Raw genomic sequence first — 17,865 nt, 5'->3', positions numbered from 1 at the left:
CATACTCTGGGGCTATTTATGCTGCTACTGATGTACTATTTATGACCATGGTTATCTCAGATGCTTATATTATTATATTAGTTTTAGCTAGCTTTATTTTTAAATGCTGTTGGGGAGGTATCTCCAATTCAGGATCTAGATGCTAAAGGGCTCACCTACCATAGTACCTGTCCTACTTGATTTCAACATTTAACTCTCCCCCCCCCCCAAACACACACACACAAACACACACTCCTCCAGACCTAATGTTTTAAAATATGGAAAAGTAGTGTCTTTAATATCATTTTTATTTCCAATAACACCTTAGTGTTTTCTTACTGTCCAATTTGCTTGCTATTTTTCATTTCATTACAGACAACTGGCTACTTGCAGGGTGTCAGGTATGTTTCCTTCCGGGGTTCCCTGTCCTGTCTGATCACGTTGTCCTGGGCTCCTAGCTGTCCCTTTCTAAAGGTACTTCAACCTACGAACCATTTTTTCTTCCCTTTAAAATACATGTGCATGCGTGCGCACGCGCACACACACACACACACACACACACATGAATTTCCCCTTCTAGCGCAAGTGAATGGAAGAAGGATATGGTGGTCTCCCTCCCTCCCTTTCTTTTCCTTCCTTCCTTCCTTCCTTCCTTCCTTCCTTCCTTCCTTCCTTCCTTCCTTCCTTCCTTCCTTCTTTCCTCCCTCCCTCCCTCCCTCTCTCTTTCTTTCTTTTTTTCTTTCTTTCCTGCTCAAAGAAAGGAAAGTGATTATAGCTTGTTTCACAGCCAGGATGGGAGGGGTAAAAAAACCCAGTAAGATCCATTCATTAGAGGACTAAGTAGCCACTGGCCAAAGAGAATAAAGGGCCAGGACTGTGATCAAAGTAGAGAAAGGTACTGAAATCCAAAATCCAGAAAGGGGTTTCATAAGCTGGCTTCATTTCTAGACATTTTACGCACAGGAATCAAGCAGCTTCAGGCTGTACTGCAGAAAAATTCAAGTGTGAAGCATTTTCACTGGAAGTGAAAGTCTCAGCTGCTCTCAAGGTAATAATATACTGGCTGCAACTGCCCCACAAGGTTCCTCTGGAGATTGTGATAAAGAATTACTTTAGCTGATTGACTTGTTTGCATTTATATCAGTTGAGAAGCATGCTTCGTTAAATTAAAGTTTGCTTCAGATACTGTGTTGGAAATGCAAACTGTATGTCCGTTCAGAATCAGTCCCCTAACAGGACCTTCCATGACGAGTAAGGAAATAAGAACCATAAGAAATTTTCTAAGTGGTATTAGCATAGCAGTGTTTATTTTGTTGATTTATGAAAGGGAACATTTTGCCTGGAAAGAAAAAATTATTCCAAAACATCCACTCTCCAAACACTGGACTCTCAGGAAGTTTGCCAGTTCAACCATTTTACCTCAAAGATGGAACTATACAAACACCTTTAAGCAATACAAATCCAAATGTTACCTATTTTATTTTATTTTATTTTTTAAGTTGGCTATTGATATTTGACATTTTATTTTTCAGTCCACTTGACCTGTTCTTTTTTTTTTTTTCCAGCCTTCAATGACAAATCTCCAGTGTTTCCATTTTTCAAGAGTTCACTGGAATTTCAGCATCCATATTAAGGCAACACAGTTCTCAACTAACTCAAACACAAAGCAGTGGCCAATAAATACAAAGTTTGAATGCTTAAAAGACCGATATTCTAACCCATGGGTTTAGTTATTATTCAGACTATATTTACAAAGAGAAAAAGAAGAAGAAGAGGTAGAATCTTTGTACTAAAGCACTTCCTCTTTCAATGCTGAGTTCGTCTGTAATAAGCCGGGGAGTTCACAGAACAGGAAATATCAGTATATAAAAATCTAAAAGCAGTAGCTATTATTGTAATTCAGTATGCTAACAACATTTCCTTTGGGCCTACGCCAGCTTCAGTTCCTCCACAAGAAGTAAGGTGTGGACTCAGTGGTAGGATTCAAATATGTGAACAACCGGTTCTCTGTGTGGATGCTGCTTCCAGAAGTCCATTCTGGGCCTGAGCAACAAAAAAATTAGCTACTGGTTCTGCTGAAGTGGTGCGAACCAGCTGAATCCCAGCACTGTGTGGACTATAGCTAGATGAGTATAGTAGCTTGTCAAGCTGTTTTAATGCTCATCCTTATTGCAATTGGCTTTGTGGTGTTTATATTCTTCCAAACTATTCCAATTATAAAAGTCATTGCATTTCTCTGAACATACTCAGATTTCTGGTACTTCTTCCATGTGATCATAATTTCAAATATATCAGTTGATCACAATATTTTTTTTAAAAAAAATCCTTTTTACCCCTATGGGTGGTCTGTGTCTTTCTCAATCTTGGATCCTGCCCGGGGCCTGGGAGTTTGAGGGATCTTGGCTGTTCCTAGCACTGCCCTCTTCTGGATATTGACGCCGTTCCTGGTATTAGTTGGAATCTCTCTCCCCCCCCCCCTGCTTAGGAGTCAAAGCCCCCAGTGCTCATGTCACTACTGGGATCACTTTGGCCTCTACTTTCCACATCCTCTCTAGCTCCTCCGTATAGGTCCTGGTACTTCTCCAGCTTCCCATAAATCCTTTTTCCTAATGTTGCCCTCACATGCTAGACAGTAGTTAGAATGCCACCTTTGATGTGAGAGACTGGGTATTTTTTTACCAGTATGGGTCCTTGGGCAAAGACCATTTGCTTACCTCAAACATTAGAGTGACACAAACTAGTGACATCAACTAGATTTACAAGGTGTGAGTCAGATGTTGGAGAACCAAGACAATATATATTGTTATTAAAAAATATATATTTTTAAATTGTCTTGCTAGCAATTGAACACTTATAGGTGTACATGAAGTCTTAGTTCCTACAAATTGCTGCTTTCTCATTGTTTCAGGCCTATATTGTAGTGTTACTAGGCAACAACTCTAGTCACCATCTTTCCTGCTTCCCGCCAAAAATCCACAAATAACACCCAAATGTATGTTATCAATCCAATTGTCTAGAAGCTATATCAGAAAAAACCCTCAAAACTATCAATCCAAACTATTTATTTTACTTCCATTGTTTTACTGATTGAGAATATGAAATGCAGGCCTGGTTTGATTTCAAAAATGCAAATTACCATCCAAGGTTTCTGTGAACTATGTCATTCTCAACTTGTTCCATTGTCAGACCCGACTTTCATCCTCTTCCACAGCTCGGTGAAGGCCAGGAATGAAAGTCAGCAGCTTCTTTTGAATACTTCCCTTTCTGCTTTTCCGTGGGAGAGTCCCAAAGATCTTTGAGACGTTATCTCCATTCTTTGAAGGAGATCTACAGATATTGCTAGTCACACTGATACTCCGATGCCTTCTCAGTGACGTCTTCTTCACTTGATTACTACCAGTTGGAAGAAAGCAGTCGTCTTCCGTGCTTGATTGTCGGCTAAAAACCTCCTTAGCGGGGTCTTCGAAAACACTGGATTGGTAAAAACTGTCCTCACTATCCAGGGTCATTGAGCTAAGATGGCTTAAGCAGCTGCTTTCACTGGAAAATCGGGGCTTACAGCCCAATGGAGACTCTAATCCAGCATGATCACCAAATATATTAGGTCCTTCTAATCCTGCAGAATCTGGTAGTGAGCACACTTCTCCTAAAGAGCAAATGGAAGAAAACAAGTATTATATTCTCAGAAATGTTTCTTTGTACCAGAAGAATACCAAAAGTACCATTTGATTACTGTGAAGATACTGGAAGCCTTTACATGTGCAGCAAAAGGTTAGTTTCCAGAGTTCTGTGAGACTTCTTCTATAGGAGTGTGAATGTTGAACAGACAAGAGGGTGACCTGAAAGCCTCCCCATGTTGCTGAGTTACAATCCCCAGCAACCTTTAAGGCTGTTTCCTTGGTAACTACTGGTAAAGTTTTCCTAGTATCACTCAGCCCTGTTAAGGCCTCTTCTCATTGGTGTCATTTTGGCCTAAATCAGTGTTTCTCAACCCTGACCACTTGAAGATGTGTGGACTTCAACTCCCAGCTATGCTGACTGGGGAATTCTGGGAGTTGAAGTTCACACATCTTTTAATGGCCAAGGTTGAGAAACATTGGGCTAAACCCTACTTGGTTAACTTTAGAAGAGACAATAAATTGCTATGATACAGAGCCAGCAAAGTCAATGGTGAAGAATACTGGGAATTGTAGTTTAGATTATCTTCAGTCTCTGGATTGTAAACTATAGTTTAAAAAGTCCAGATTCCAACCTTTTTTCTGCCACTATCCCCTTCCATGAGCTTGACCAAGCTAAACAAATAAAAAAAGTCCAGGGTCACCTTGTAGAGGCAGCATATAAATTTAATAAACAAACAAATAAATAAATCACACACCTATTGGAAGCCCTAAGTGTCAATCAGAACTCAGCAGAGTCCACAGGGGGAAAAATTAACGAAGACAAACTAAAATTAGTTTTGGTTTGTCTTTGTTAATTTTTTTTCTCCTTTGGATTTATTATTTTAATCTTTTGAATGAAATAAAAAAAATATTTTAAAAAAGTCTTCTGCAGCATGATTTTTAAGCCTCTAGAGCACTCCATGCACCCTGACATGAAAAATAGAGATTTTTTTCCAAATCAGCCAGAAAAAGTGATGAGAGTCAGATCGAAAAATTAGCGCTGGTTTATTTAATGCATGTGATGTATCTTTATATTAGCCTACACAAAGGTTTAGTGGGGAAATGACAAGGAACTATAATAAAACTAAGCAATTGATAACTGTCAATAACCATCAGAATGGCAAGATTTAAAAAAAATAATCACTTTAATATCTAATTTTACAACTTTCTCGATGTGGCACACCCACCACAAAGACTACCATAAATGTACGTTTTATAAAAGAAGCTCTTGTTCTTCTTCAGAACTTCCTTCAAACAAAACTGAAACTAAGCAACTTTACAACTATTAACCTAGTTTGCATCATGTCCATGCAGAAATTGGGTGTTACTGCTTCTCACTTCTGCAACAGGATAGTCAGACTTACCGCGAGCAAGGTGCTTTTCTCGTAAGCACAGGGCCTGGAGCTCGGTCAACTTATCTTGCAGAGTTTTCTGTCAAAGGGGAAATGGCACATTGTCATTTGGAAACTACTGTAATGTAACACAGTCTTTATCAGGCAGCGACTCCAGGCTTCAGTTATTTCTCATTGTGAAAAATCTCTCCTGAGGATATCTCAGGACTGGATACAATAATACAGATAATCCTCAACTTACAAACAGTTCATTTAGTGTCCGTTCAAAGTTACAACAGCCCTGGAAAAAGTGACTTATGACTGTTTTTCACACTTAACAACCGTTGCAGCATCCCCAGGGTCACCTGATCAAAATTCAGATGCTTAGTGACTGATTCATATTTATGATGGTTGCCATGTCCTGGGGTCCTGTGATCAGCTTTTGTGAAGCCAGATTCACTTAACAACCATGTTACTGACTTAACAAAGGCAATGATTAACTTAACAACTGTGGCAAGAAAAGCCGTAAAACGGGGCAAAACTCACTTAACAAATGTTTCACTTAGCAACATAAATTTTGGGTTCAATTGTAACTCGAGGACTACCTGTATATGAATTTTTCTTTTGTGTAACTCCAGTTCTAAATTACTTCAATGGAACCTAATAGTTTTCTATCATATCAGTAAATGACTCAATGTTCAGGTAGTCCTCGGCTGATAACCACAGTTGAGTCCAGAATTTCTGTTGCCAAGCAGATGTTAGGTGAGTCATGTCCCAATTTACGATCTTTTTTGCCACGGATGTTAAGCAAATCCCTGAAGTTGTTAAGTGAATTGTGCCATTATTAAGCGAATCCGGCTTTCCCCATTGACTTTGCTTGTCAGAAAATCTCTAGGACGGTTGCAAATGACAGTCCCCAAACCCTGAGAAGCTAAATACACGCCGGTTGCCAAACACCCAAAGTTTGATCACGTAACTGTGGGAAGGTTGCAATGGTCATATATGTAAAAACTGGTTATAAGTCCCTTTTTTCAGTGCCACTGTAAATTTGAATGGTCATTAAATGAATGGTTATAAGTGGGGGACTACTTGTATTGAGAAAGTCACAGTAGAGGCTGCATTTCAAGCATTATTTAGATGTGCAGTTTCTTGGAGACTCAGGGCCACAGCTGCCCTTTGAGTAGTGGGCCGGTTGCTGCCCTCCCAAAAAATTGGAAAGATTTTGGTTAAACACTAATTTGCCTCTTTGGTCCTATTAAAGATCACAACTTGGAGTAGGAAAGCCATCAGCAGGTAAGCAAACCGTTGTAGCACAGTCCAGAAATATCTTAGGATGCAGTTAATTGCAAGGTTTAAATCTGCATTGGGGAACTACTGATGGTCAGGTGGGTGTGGCATCTCATTCAAACTGGTTATCCCAATAGAGGGATAGCAAAGGTAGAAGCAGATCCCATATGCTGCTTCCATAGATTGGGCTTTTCTTACAAATGTTGGAACAGTTCAGTTGTGGAACCTTTGTGGCTTGGATAAAATTGATACCTGGCCTCTCTATTTCAGTGAGCCAAAGCATCACAGTAAGTGGAGAGGATCAAAAGAAATACAAAAGAGCTGACTTGGACTTCCAGTAATATGGTGCAGATAAAAATGGATCACTTTGACTTCTCTATTTTGGGCCCTTTGTTCCCCTAACTTTTTCTTGAACTTTGAGGGCTAGGAATAGAGCAGAAGTGGACAACCTTGTTTCACTTTGTTATTTATTGGATTTATAGCCTGATTTATTTATTTTTTTTACGGGAGAAAAAGGCAGTAGCTTATACTTTCTTCTTCTGTTTTCTTTTCCATAACAAAAGCCCTGTATGGTAGATTGGGTTGAAAGAGAATGAGGCGTTCAACTTCGCTCAGTGAGTTTTCATAGTGGATGGTGGATTTGAATCTGGGTCTTCCTGGTCTTGGTCACATTATCTTAATTATCATAGCACATTTGAATCCTCCATGTACAGTATCGGAGTGCAAACTCTGAGAAAGTTGCCCAGCTCAAAATGGTTCTCCTTTGGCAAGAAGCATGTCCGATTTTATAGAAACAGACCACAGATTTTTTGAGCTAGCTTCAGTGAATATTGCACTTTAAACAAATAATAATAAATAGGTATGTGCCTATAAATTCATTACTTGTTAATAGGTTAAGCTTATATCTGTAGCTATAAAGCAGGGAGAGAAATCCTGGCAAAAACACCAAGTAGATAAGTGAAGGAATTGACTTTGACATCAAGTGTTTTCATTTATGGAGGAATTAACCTGGATATGTATTTTGTTTGTAGACTCTTTCTCTGAATTGCTCACAAAGTTTCACAATAGTCCTGATTCAATGGGGCTGCTTTTGCTGGGATCCAGCTTTGCCTCACTGGGCAGTCCAAGGGGTTCCCTTCATCTTAGAATCTGATTGAAGCCAATACACGTACTTGCTTTCCATTTTACATAGAAATCGTACCTTCATGCAATGCAACTTGGTTTCCAGTTCCATTCTTTTCATAATCAGGGCTTCATTCACAGTATCTAACCTATAAATTCAATTACTGATATCATCATCAGTGTCCAATCAATAATTGCATTACTAATATCATCATCATCACCACTCCCACCACCACCACCACCATCATCATCATCATTTTTATATAATTTTATGACAATACAACCCTAAGAATGCAAGCAAGAGTTGTTTCAGATCAGTCCATTTCAGAAAGATAGCTTATAGAAAGAAATATCATTTAGGGGGCCAAGAAAAGATTTTTCCCTCATAGCCAGCCACAAAGGCCTTCAGAGGCCTTCTAAGAATGATACCAGTGGGGAGGGGAGAGAGTTAGAGCTCCCCTCTATCTGAACTGGGAGATAGTTTAACTAAAAGTTAAACTTTTAGTTCTTTTGACTAATAGTTAAAAGAAATAAGTGCCAGTACTTAAGAAATTAAAGTAGTTGCAAAAGAATGCCACTTAAACAGGCCTCCAAATAGTCAAAGGGAAAAAAAAACAATGAGAAAGATGGTCCATCTCTAGTTGTATCTCAAGAAAAGAATAAGCAGCTGGACTGTCCACTATTTCTGAATTTTGGGAAAACTGTAACTTTAAGTGGCAGAGTGCTATCATTCAATCCTCATCCATTTGTCACAATATATCTCATTCATCCATCAGAAAGTCATCCTGGCCATCTCTCCACCGTGGTATAGTACAAAGATGTGTTTGTTCCCATTTGTAGTGGCTTTCCAATCTAAGGAGAGCAGCCATATCCCTTCCTTAGCATGTGAAAAATTAATGCAATGATCACCACAATCAATAACAAATACATAACAACCTGGAGGCAGGTTGTTCCACTCTGATTAATTGTTCTAACTGTCAGAAAATTTCTCCAACCTAAAACTAAGGAGAAATTTTCTGACAGAACAATTAATCAGTGGAATAACCTGCCTCCAGAAGCTGTGAATGCACCAATACTGGAAGTTTTTAGAAGAGACTGGACAGCCATTTGTCTGTTTCCTGGCTGAGCAGGGGGTTGGACTAGATGACCTCCAAGGTCCCTTCCAACATCATCGTCATCATCATCATCATTATTATTATTATTATTATTATTATTATCATTATCATTATTATTACAAAAATAAGTTCAGACAGCCACCCAAGATTTCTTGGTTACCTTAAAAGATTCCTAGATGATTTAATCATGTCCACCTGTTCTTTGTGACTTAGCCCTTCGGTGCTCACTCCATTGATGTTGATCAAGATGTAACCTGGGACAATTACAAAATGAAATATGTTAAGTGTATTTTGATGTTCATCAATCTTTCTACATCCTCAGATATGTGATCCCTTAAACCATAGGAATGCTAAGACAAGTTACCATGTTGGAGTCCAGTAAGAAATGCTGGGCTTCCTTTTTTCACGTTGCAAATATAAGTGCAAATTTCCATGAAACGATTACTTTGGCACTAAAATGGAAGAATTAAAGAATTAAAGTAAAGAATGAAACAAAAGAATTATTGTTAGAAGAGAAACTCTACCTTGCAGGTTTTGGCCTCAATTCCTAGCTACCATTAGGGCGGCTATCTGTCCCCTTTTTCAAAGAATAGCCTGTTATTTTGGATGGATTCACATGACTTATTGAGAAGCCAACTACATTGTAGCCTGGATGATGGTCAGTTGACTGGTTTATCACACAAATCCAACAGAGGAAGGGGAGTAAATCAATCAGGGATAAGCATGTCATGTGAATTAAGGCTGCTAGAAAATGTCCTCCATTGATAGGATTGTCCAGTCCAAGCCCTTGAAGTTACTCATCATAGTTGGACATTGGGCAACAATTAGAAGACTCAGCAAGCTGATGGCTCCTACCAACCCCTATTTTCTCACTGAGGGCTGGTGTATTTTATTTCAATTTAAATTATTTAAATTTCCATTGATAACATCTATAAAATGATGTCTTAGTCTCTTCATTTTTTGGGTGGTGTGTTTCTTCTTGGCAGTGTGTAAGCAGCGATCCTGAGCTTCTAACATGGTGCCTTAAATCTCTACCAAACTGCCTACGCCCATGGAAAGCTTCACTTGTCAAGTGCAAAAATAAACATTTCCTCTTTTTATCCTTTAAAGAAAAATAACAAGAACAATCAGAGGAAAAAAATAGGTCTGCCCACCCAACAACTGGGCTGTCCTGTTCTTGCATTGCATATGACTGCAGCAATATGATTAGGAGGAAGCTTAGCCCTTGCGCCACAGAAGATCCCCTGCACTATTCCCCAGTGTGAGATTCAACTTTTAGACATGCCATAATGTAAAGGGAAGAAAAAGGGATAGGGGGGTGTTGAAAAATCAACAGGGCAACAGAAATCCCACTTTTAAAAAGGTGCACTGCACAGATTGGTGGCTGTTCTCTTGAGTTGTTTGACCCCAGGCCCTTCACGGACACCCCTGAAAGAGAGGGAGCAAGGACCAGGACCCAGGTCCAAACATTTTGCTGCTTGTGACAGAGGACAAGGTAGCATCCCCTACTGTTCCACATACTGTACAAAATCTGATTGGACGGGCAGTTGAATGTTTCTTCTTTCCCTGCATCTGAAGGGAATAAGCTAACTTAAAGAAGCAGTTCCAATTACCCGACACACAACTCTCTCCATAGCACAGTGTAGAAACATCCTGGGATTTGATACAGAGGGTAAATGACTCATTTTGACCCCTGGTAGGGCTGGCCCTGTGAAGAACACATAATCCCCTTTCATTCTGTCTTGGCGATTATTGGGCAATGGTCTCTAAGCTGAAAGACCATCGCCCCGTAATTGCCTTCCACAGGCAACTGGGTGGTAGGCAGGGTGACAAAGCATGACACATGTGATGTCAATATGCCATGACTTGAATCAGAAATCATACAGTTGTTGTCATTTGGGCACCAGCACCACTAGCTGAGGACACCACTGTGGTCCTCCTCTTTAATTCTACAGAATTGTGTGAAAATGTATGGTCAACAATTCTATGAAGTGAACTTTGCATATGTTTCAGTGGTAAGGAAAAAAATACACACATTCACACCCATACACATATTCTCCACGTAGGAATAGCTAAGATGTTTAAGAAGAAGATCAGCATTCCCTCTTTTTTTGTTTGTATTTTCAGCCTGTGTGTGCCACATAATCCCTTTGAATGTTTCCTTCAAAGAATTAAGATGACCACATATCACTGTTCCCCTTCTAAGAAAGGACAGCTTCTTTCATGGTGAGTTAACTCTTGTGATTTCATGGATATGCCTCTTCAATGTTATGGTTTCTTCTTAAAGACTTGCAACATAAGATATAGTAAACAACAACAAAAAAAGCAAGTGGCCCAAAATTGCTCCATCAGCTTCATAAAGGAGGCTAGATTTGAAGTCTCTTCCTTCAGCAGCCAGTATGTAATTGTAAGTTCCTCAAGCAAAATGACTCTGATGGGTCTTCGGTGTCATTCGTGCCACACTCAATAGAAGCAGTGCTCCAAGGATAGTACAGTAGGGAGCCACTGTACTTCAATTTTCCACAATGCCCCAGAATGCTTGATGCAGAGCACTGTACAAATTCAAGAGGAAACGTTCAAGCCCTGCTGACATTGTGGAATGAGCCAGTATCAATGGATGCCTTTGTTGAAGTCAGTCTTTTATCTAGAATTACTATTTGCTATCCCACATATAAAGCCTTACCTGGATTTCAAATCCAAATGTTTCATTGTCTTCCTTGAAGATTTTAAATGTCTTTCTGTATAAAAAAAAATAATGTAGGAAGAACTTGTTAAGCTATGCCATCTAACATTACTACCAGTAGCGATTATGAACGATTAACTTATGAACGGGCTTTTCTTGTGAAATAATCTTCAACTTTAGTGATAACAAAAGTAATACGGAAACCTCCTACACTGAGGAAATCAAACAGTTCTCCAGCTTTGTGTCGTCCAGCAGTTTTTAAGTAGGACAAAATCCTAAAATACCCAGAGACCACATTGGAGAAGGTGGCTCTAGAATAACGGTGAAATAAATGAAATAAATCATTGACACAAATTAGAGAAAATGCAATGCAAGGCAAGGATCTCCAAGCCGGAACTCAAAAATTGTAAAAAAAAATAGACTTGAGAGATTCTACTGTATTCAAAATGGGCTTCAGTCATGATAAGGAGACAGAAAAGGCAGAGGGGAATGCTAGATCATTTCAACATGTGAAAAAAATTAACAACGGACATAGCTGAGAAATCAAGGTAGAGCAAGGTGGGTAACAGTTTTGCTGTTATCTCACATCTCCTCCGGCTCACAATTCATGTTTATATTTATCTCCCTGGCATAATTTTGGGGATAACTGGCACACAGTTAAAATATGTCTATTCAGCATATTTATTTTCTGCATCAATCCATGTGGGTTACACACTTGGCTTTCTGATTTGGTTGGATAAATCAGATGGTGAAGTTAACAGAACATAAAATGGTGGGTCGCTTCATTGTGCATTTGCTACCAGATCAATCAGCGGTTTGTTTACTGTGGAAATGATATTGCATGCAATATCTTTCAAGATATTTTTTTTAATCTAATATACATACCTACTTAACCTCTCTAATTTTGCCACAATGTGGCATAATAACCATATTGTTACTGGTTTCACAGAGAGATTGCATTTATGAATTATTTAATCTTTTCACCTCTGTACAGCCCACGTATTTCACTGCAGTAATCTCATGCTTACATCTTCACCATTCATTATGTTCCTCTATCTTCCTACACATTTGTTGCTTTACAGGCTGGAAGATAACAAACAAACAAATAAAAGAAAAGAGCAAAGTAATATATTTATTACCTGTGTGGGCCAAAAGTTCTGCCTATGGAACTCGTTCTATTTAAAGCAAGCTGGAAATAGAAATAGAAATAGAAACCAGGAAATTAGTTCATCACATAAACACACAGACATGTCTTTTTTTTCTATCAAATAAAATCACTAGCATGATGAAAATATTACATGCAGCCCAATAGAAATCCTTAATAATGAAATAAACAAGAAAATTGCTTTTCCAAATACTTCATCAGGAGAAGACAGCCATAATAACTGTTAGAAATCTTGTTTTGATTGACCCCAATTTTGTTCATAACCAATTTGTTCAGAGTAGAAAGCCACATACAGATCATAACCACAATAGCTATCTTCCATCTTCATCTACTAGTAGAATAGAATAGAGCTGGAAGGGGATCTTGGAGATTTTCTAGTCAAGCCCCCCGCTTAAACAGGAGAATCTATACCATCTCAGATAAGTGATTGTTTAGCCTCTTCTTAAAAATCTCCAGTGATGGAGTGCCCATGATTTCTGGAGGCAAGCTGTTCCACTGGTTAAGTGTCCTCACTGTCAGGAAGTTTCTCCTTAATTCTAGGTTGCTTCTCTTTTTGTTCAGTTTCCAACCATTGTTTCTTGTCCTTCCCTCTGGTGCTCTGGTGAACAACGTGACCCCCTCTTCCTTGTGGCAGCCCCTCAGATACTGGAATACTGCTATCATGTCACCCCTATTTCTTCTTTTCTTTAGACTAGCCAAACTCAAGTCCTGCAGCCATTCTTCATATGTTTTAGTCTCATCTTAGTTGCTCTTCTCTGAATTTTTTCCAACTCTCAACATCTTTTTTGTGATACGGTGACCAAAATTGGCTGCAGTATTCCAGGTGTGATCTTACTAGGGTTTTATAAAGCGGTACTAATACATCACGTGATCTTGATTCTATGCCTCTGTTTATACAACCCAGGATTGTATTAGCTTTTTTGGCTGCTGCTGCACACTGCTGGCTCATGGTCAAGTGATCATCCACTAGGACTCCAAGGTCCCTCTCACAGTTACTGTTTTTAACCCAGGTCTCATAGAAATATACAGGTATAGTATAGGGGGTATCCTGCTCAATAGTAATAACTGTGAGAGGGATCTTGGAGTCCTAGTGGACAATCACTTAAATATGAGCCAGCAGTGTGCTGCAGCTGCCAAAAAAGCCAACACAGTGCTAGGCTACATTAACAGAGGGATAGAATCAAGATCACGCAAAGTATTAATACCACTTTACAATGCCTTGGTAAGGCCGCACTTGGAATACTGCATCCAGTTTTGGTCACGATGTAAAAAAGATGTTGAGACTCTAGAAAGAGTACAGAGAAGAGCAACAAAGATAATTAGGGAACATATAAGGAAAGGCTGCTGGAATTGGGTATGTCTAGTTTATTGAAGAGAAGGACAAAGGGGGACATGATAGCAGTGTTCCAATATCTCAGGGGCTGCCACAAAGAAGAGGGAGTCAAGCTATTCTCCAAAGCGCCTAAAGGCAGGAGAAACAAGGGATGGAAACTAATCAAGGAGAGAAGCAACCTAGAACTAAGGAGAAACTTCCTGACAGATATAGAACAATTAGCCAGTGGAACAACTTGCCTCCAGAAGCGGTGAATGCTCCAACACTGGAAGTTTTTAAGAAGAGACTGGACAGCCATTTGTCCGAAATGGTATAGGGTTTCCTGCCTGAGCAGGGGGTTGGACTAGATGAGCTCCAAGATCCCTTGCAACTTTATTATTATTGTTGTTGTTGTTACTATTATTATTATTATTATTATTATTTTAGAAATATATTCATCTGACTAGTTATTATGTCTAGTAGCTACTGACAGGTCCATCTTTGGCTGTCAAAAAGCCTCCCTGAATAAGAGATACCTTTCTTCTCAATGTGGGCATCTCATTCAGTTATCATGGACAGCTTCTTCTCCATAAAGTCCTCTAAAGTTCTCATCAGATCTATTAAGTTCTTATCATAGTGATTTCGAATGGGTGAGGGAAATCCTTTATTTTGCCATAAATTTGTTTTTGGTAACATTCACATACCACATGCTAATTTGCCAATTGTTCAAATATATATGCGCCTTTTTAATTCTATTTGATTTTGAATATCCCCTTTTGTGACAATATGCAAATTCCAGTTTATTTATTCTACCTAAACTTTTAGAAGGCAGCCTCTCCTATCTTCCTGAACAAAATGCCATAGATTCCTCATTCAAGAATATCAAGGAATTATGCAAAAAGAACAACAGCAGAAAAGAACAGCAGCAGCAGCAACAACAACCTGAGACTATATTTTTTTTTAGATTTTGATTCTATTATTAGGGCCCATTCTAGTTGTACAGAATTTTTAACTGGAATTTACTAATTCTGATAAATTCGGCGCTACTTAAAAGACTATAGGAGGACTTGGTTCAAGCATCTTTAGTCATACACCTGATGCTCATAAATTGAGAGCATGCTGTGGGCCTTCTTCACTGGAAAAGCAGAAGCCCCAATGAAGCAGGACACTTTATGAGTTGGACCCTTTTATTATTTGTTTGTTTGTTTGTTTAAATATATTGGCCACCCAACTCCAATGATCTCTGGATGGCACATAAACTAGGGAAAATATAAAAATAGTTAAAAGCACTTAATATTGTTGCCTTGAGTTAAATTTAGTCATACGACACTATTTACTGAGCTCTGAACCTAATATTAAAATATATTCTCGGTAGCTCATTTACACATCTCTGTAGTTTTCCTGATAATGATACAACTATAATTTTCTATTGCTTTCTTCAGAGATTCATTTATTTATTTGTTTATTTTTAAAAAGGGATTTCCTGAGATTTTCTATATATGAACTAACTAGCTCTATCCCTATTTAGTTTCTTAGCCCAGGTAATGTGTGCCACCTGCTGTGATAATGAACAATTAATGGGATATAAATGAACATTATGTGCAATGCTCCTTTATGAAACCACCTGTGGAAAAGAAATTTATTTCCAGTTGATGGAACATCACTCCAACACCAAAATTACCAGGATACCCAGTGCTATATAACAAGGTAGAAGGACCAAATCTGGAAAGATGAGGACCAATAATTCTGAGGCTAGACAGAAACATGGAACAAATATCTCCAACCCTCAAGACCATTGACTCAAAAAGATGCTGAGGAAAAGCCCTAGGATTTAAACCTTGGGGAATGACATAGAGACCTTCATTCCTGTGACCCCCTGTATAGAGATCTTCTTGCAAGTGTGCGTGACTTCTTTCTCATCTGTAGTAAGTAGCTTGTTTAGCCGTGTCAAGTCTTTGAGGTTTCCACAGTTAATGGAATCAGAACTGGTTTCTTGAGGGCTTATATCTTGTGTTGCACATTGAGTGAAATCTGCTGCAGAGATGGTAAATATTTTGGTGGTGAAAGGCTGCCCTTAACATTAGGGAGAGCTGTAAAATAGATGGGCTAGCTTGCATATGTAGATGGGGATATATTTGAGAGAGGAGTTTCAGAGGGCTTCTTGTTTTTTTTAATTATGATGTTAATTCTATTATTCTAAGTTGGGGGGAGTTGACAGCTACAAAATAGGACTTGTCTAAGGCAGGGCTTTTCAACAAGTGGTACGGGTACCACCTGTGGTACATTGGCACGTGGCAGGTGGTACACGACCATCCTAGAAAAATGGTAGTGGGGGAGGGGAATGAGAGCGCCGCTGGGCGGGCAGGCAGGTGTCTTGTTCGGCTGTGCCTTGGGGGGCACTTTTTTCAGTGCAATTGTAACTTCCAACAGTCACTAAGCAAACTGTTGTAAGTCGAGGACTACCTGTACTTTATCACTTTTTTCCTTTTTTTTTTTTTGGTCATCAAGTTTTTGACACCTTGCTAGGCGACTGGTGATACTTGGATACTGCCATATCCTAAAAGTGGTACAATGGGTGAAAAGGTTGAAAAGCCCTGGTCTAAGGCAATCACAGAAAGACAGTGGTTTCTCAGGAGTTGTCTTTATATTAACTAACAGCTAAGTTTTTGTTCTCTTTAAAATGATCTCTAAAAATGTGTTGTTTTCTGCCCTTTTTTTCCTCAATGTTTTTCTGGGGCCACTTTGGGCATTTGAGTATAATGACTGATGGTTAGGAAACAAGATGATCTCAGATATTCTCTCAGGTAAAGAAATTATTGTCACACAGATTCAAACTCTGCAGGGGCATCTTCAAGAAGTTAATGATTCCAAAATGGCAGGTGAGACTGGTCAATAAAAGCCCCACCCCTTTTATCTGTATGAAGTGTGTCCCATGCACGTTAAAAAGGAGGTAGAATTTTGATTGGACAATCGCACCCAACATTTTGAGTTTTTAAGCCCCCTCCCTTACACTGTCTCAAGTAATACAATAAATAAATTAACAAAGCCCAAGTGACTAATTAGAGATTGTAGGGATTTTTTTTGTCAAAAACAGAATTAATAATGTGTGGTTATTCAGAAATAACTTCTATTGAGTTCATCTGTGAGAACAAAACTCATCTCCCTAAAATAGAGAGTAAGAGATGCTCCTGGTTTAACTACCACCATATGATCTTCTCAACATATTGTTAAATGCAGCAGAATCCCCATTTGGCACAAATAGACAGTTAAGAAAAAGCAACAGGATTTTATGTCAAAGGTGGCTTGGACTATTGGCCTGATCTTAAGCACAGAACCGTGACCGGCAGTTTTAAAGCGCCTTCTCTATGCTGGCACCCTTCAGTTGTGTCAGGACTGCGATTCCAAGAATTGACTTTAGTCAAGTTGACCCAGGAGGCTAATGTTATGGGAACAAGATGCATCTTTGGATTGCATTAAAATCAGTTGGGATTACAATCCCTTTATCAACACCATTCCACTACCTAGAGACTGCCCAAAGCATTTTCTGTCTGACAAAGAAGAGCAAAGGGCACCCTGCACTCCAGCAACTTTCATAGTGCTGAAATTCCTATGAATTATTTAGGCACGTGAAATAAAAATATATTCCAGAAGAGGGAGGAAAGAAGAAAGGGTTCATAAATACGTACACATGTATATCGATATAAAACCAATTATATGTGTGTGTATATACACCGAGTAACAAGAAAAAAAGGAGAAGACAAAAAAAAATCACCATCTAAATTCCTACTAAATTTCTGTAATTCAAGCAACGCTCCTGGTACAAAACTAGTTTAGCCTTGAGTCTTCTGAGTTGCCAATACCCATCTTCTACATTTGTATTTCTGGTTAGCCAAAAAAAAAAAAAGAAAGAAAGAAATATGTCTTTTATAGTCAACACAAACAATATCCTGCAAAGTTCTGAAGTAAGCAATACCTGTTTGCAGTCCTTGGACAATGTCCCAGTTGGGTCTAGGGACCCTTGTCTTCTCTGGTTGTCCAAAGGTGGAAAGGCGAATGGCTCCAAAGATGGGCTGTAATTTGAGCTGAGACAGTAGCCCACACAGTTGGCATTGCCGCTCTGTTGAATCAGCCTTTTCAAGGACATCTTGCATTCAAGCTGAACTCATTCAGCACTGAAGAGTATTGCACGAGTGAGGAAGCCGGCTAAAAGCA

The 17,865-nt window shown here is 39.0% G+C and overlaps 1 protein-coding gene and 1 long non-coding RNA gene across 4 annotated transcripts in view; one reads left to right on the top strand and one right to left on the bottom strand.

Moving 5' to 3' along the window:
- Window positions 1–3,321, top strand: part of LOC120304608 — a 14,342-nt gene extending 11,021 nt beyond the window's left edge. For 2 of the 3 annotated variants that reach the window (XR_005555769.1, XR_005555771.1), the window contains 2 exons: window positions 355–453; window positions 1,545–2,220. This is a non-coding gene — a long non-coding RNA (uncharacterized LOC120304608). Of the gene's footprint in view, window positions 1–354; window positions 454–1,544; window positions 2,221–3,190 lie in introns of those variants that run through there. The other variant, XR_005555770.1, reaches the window with a different exon arrangement.
- Window positions 1,528–17,865, bottom strand: LOC120304607 (cytohesin 1 interacting protein). The gene is made up of 8 exons (XM_039335393.1): window positions 17,627–17,865; window positions 12,316–12,365; window positions 11,177–11,231; window positions 8,858–8,945; window positions 8,654–8,747; window positions 7,458–7,527; window positions 5,003–5,069; window positions 1,528–3,625 (listed from the first exon to the last, which is right to left on the bottom strand). Exons 1-8 carry the CDS (start codon window positions 17,795–17,797, stop codon window positions 3,162–3,164), a joined length of 1,059 nt encoding a protein of 352 aa, XP_039191327.1. The 5' UTR covers window positions 17,798–17,865; the 3' UTR covers window positions 1,528–3,161.

The sequence above is a fragment of the Crotalus tigris genome, unplaced genomic scaffold (genome assembly GCF_016545835.1).
Source record: "Crotalus tigris isolate CLP2741 ecotype Arizona unplaced genomic scaffold, ASM1654583v1 scf7180000017641.3106099, whole genome shotgun sequence".
Classification (NCBI taxonomy): Eukaryota; Metazoa; Chordata; class Lepidosauria; order Squamata; family Viperidae; genus Crotalus; species Crotalus tigris.
This window is presented reverse-complemented; position numbering and strand designations above follow the sequence as displayed.

Coding starts and splice junctions, on each gene's coding strand:
- LOC120304607 (XM_039335393.1), bottom strand. CDS start 17,797: ATGTCCTTGAAAAGGCTGATTCAACAGAGCGGCAATGCCAACTGTGTG. Junction 8,748..8,857: donor TCTTACTGGACTCCAACATG/GTAACTTGTCTT, acceptor TAATTGTCCCAG/GTTACATCTTGATCAACATC. Junction 5,070..7,457: donor CCAAGTTGCATTGCATGAAG/GTACGATTTCTA, acceptor CCCCTTTGACAG/AAAACTCTGCAAGATAAGTT.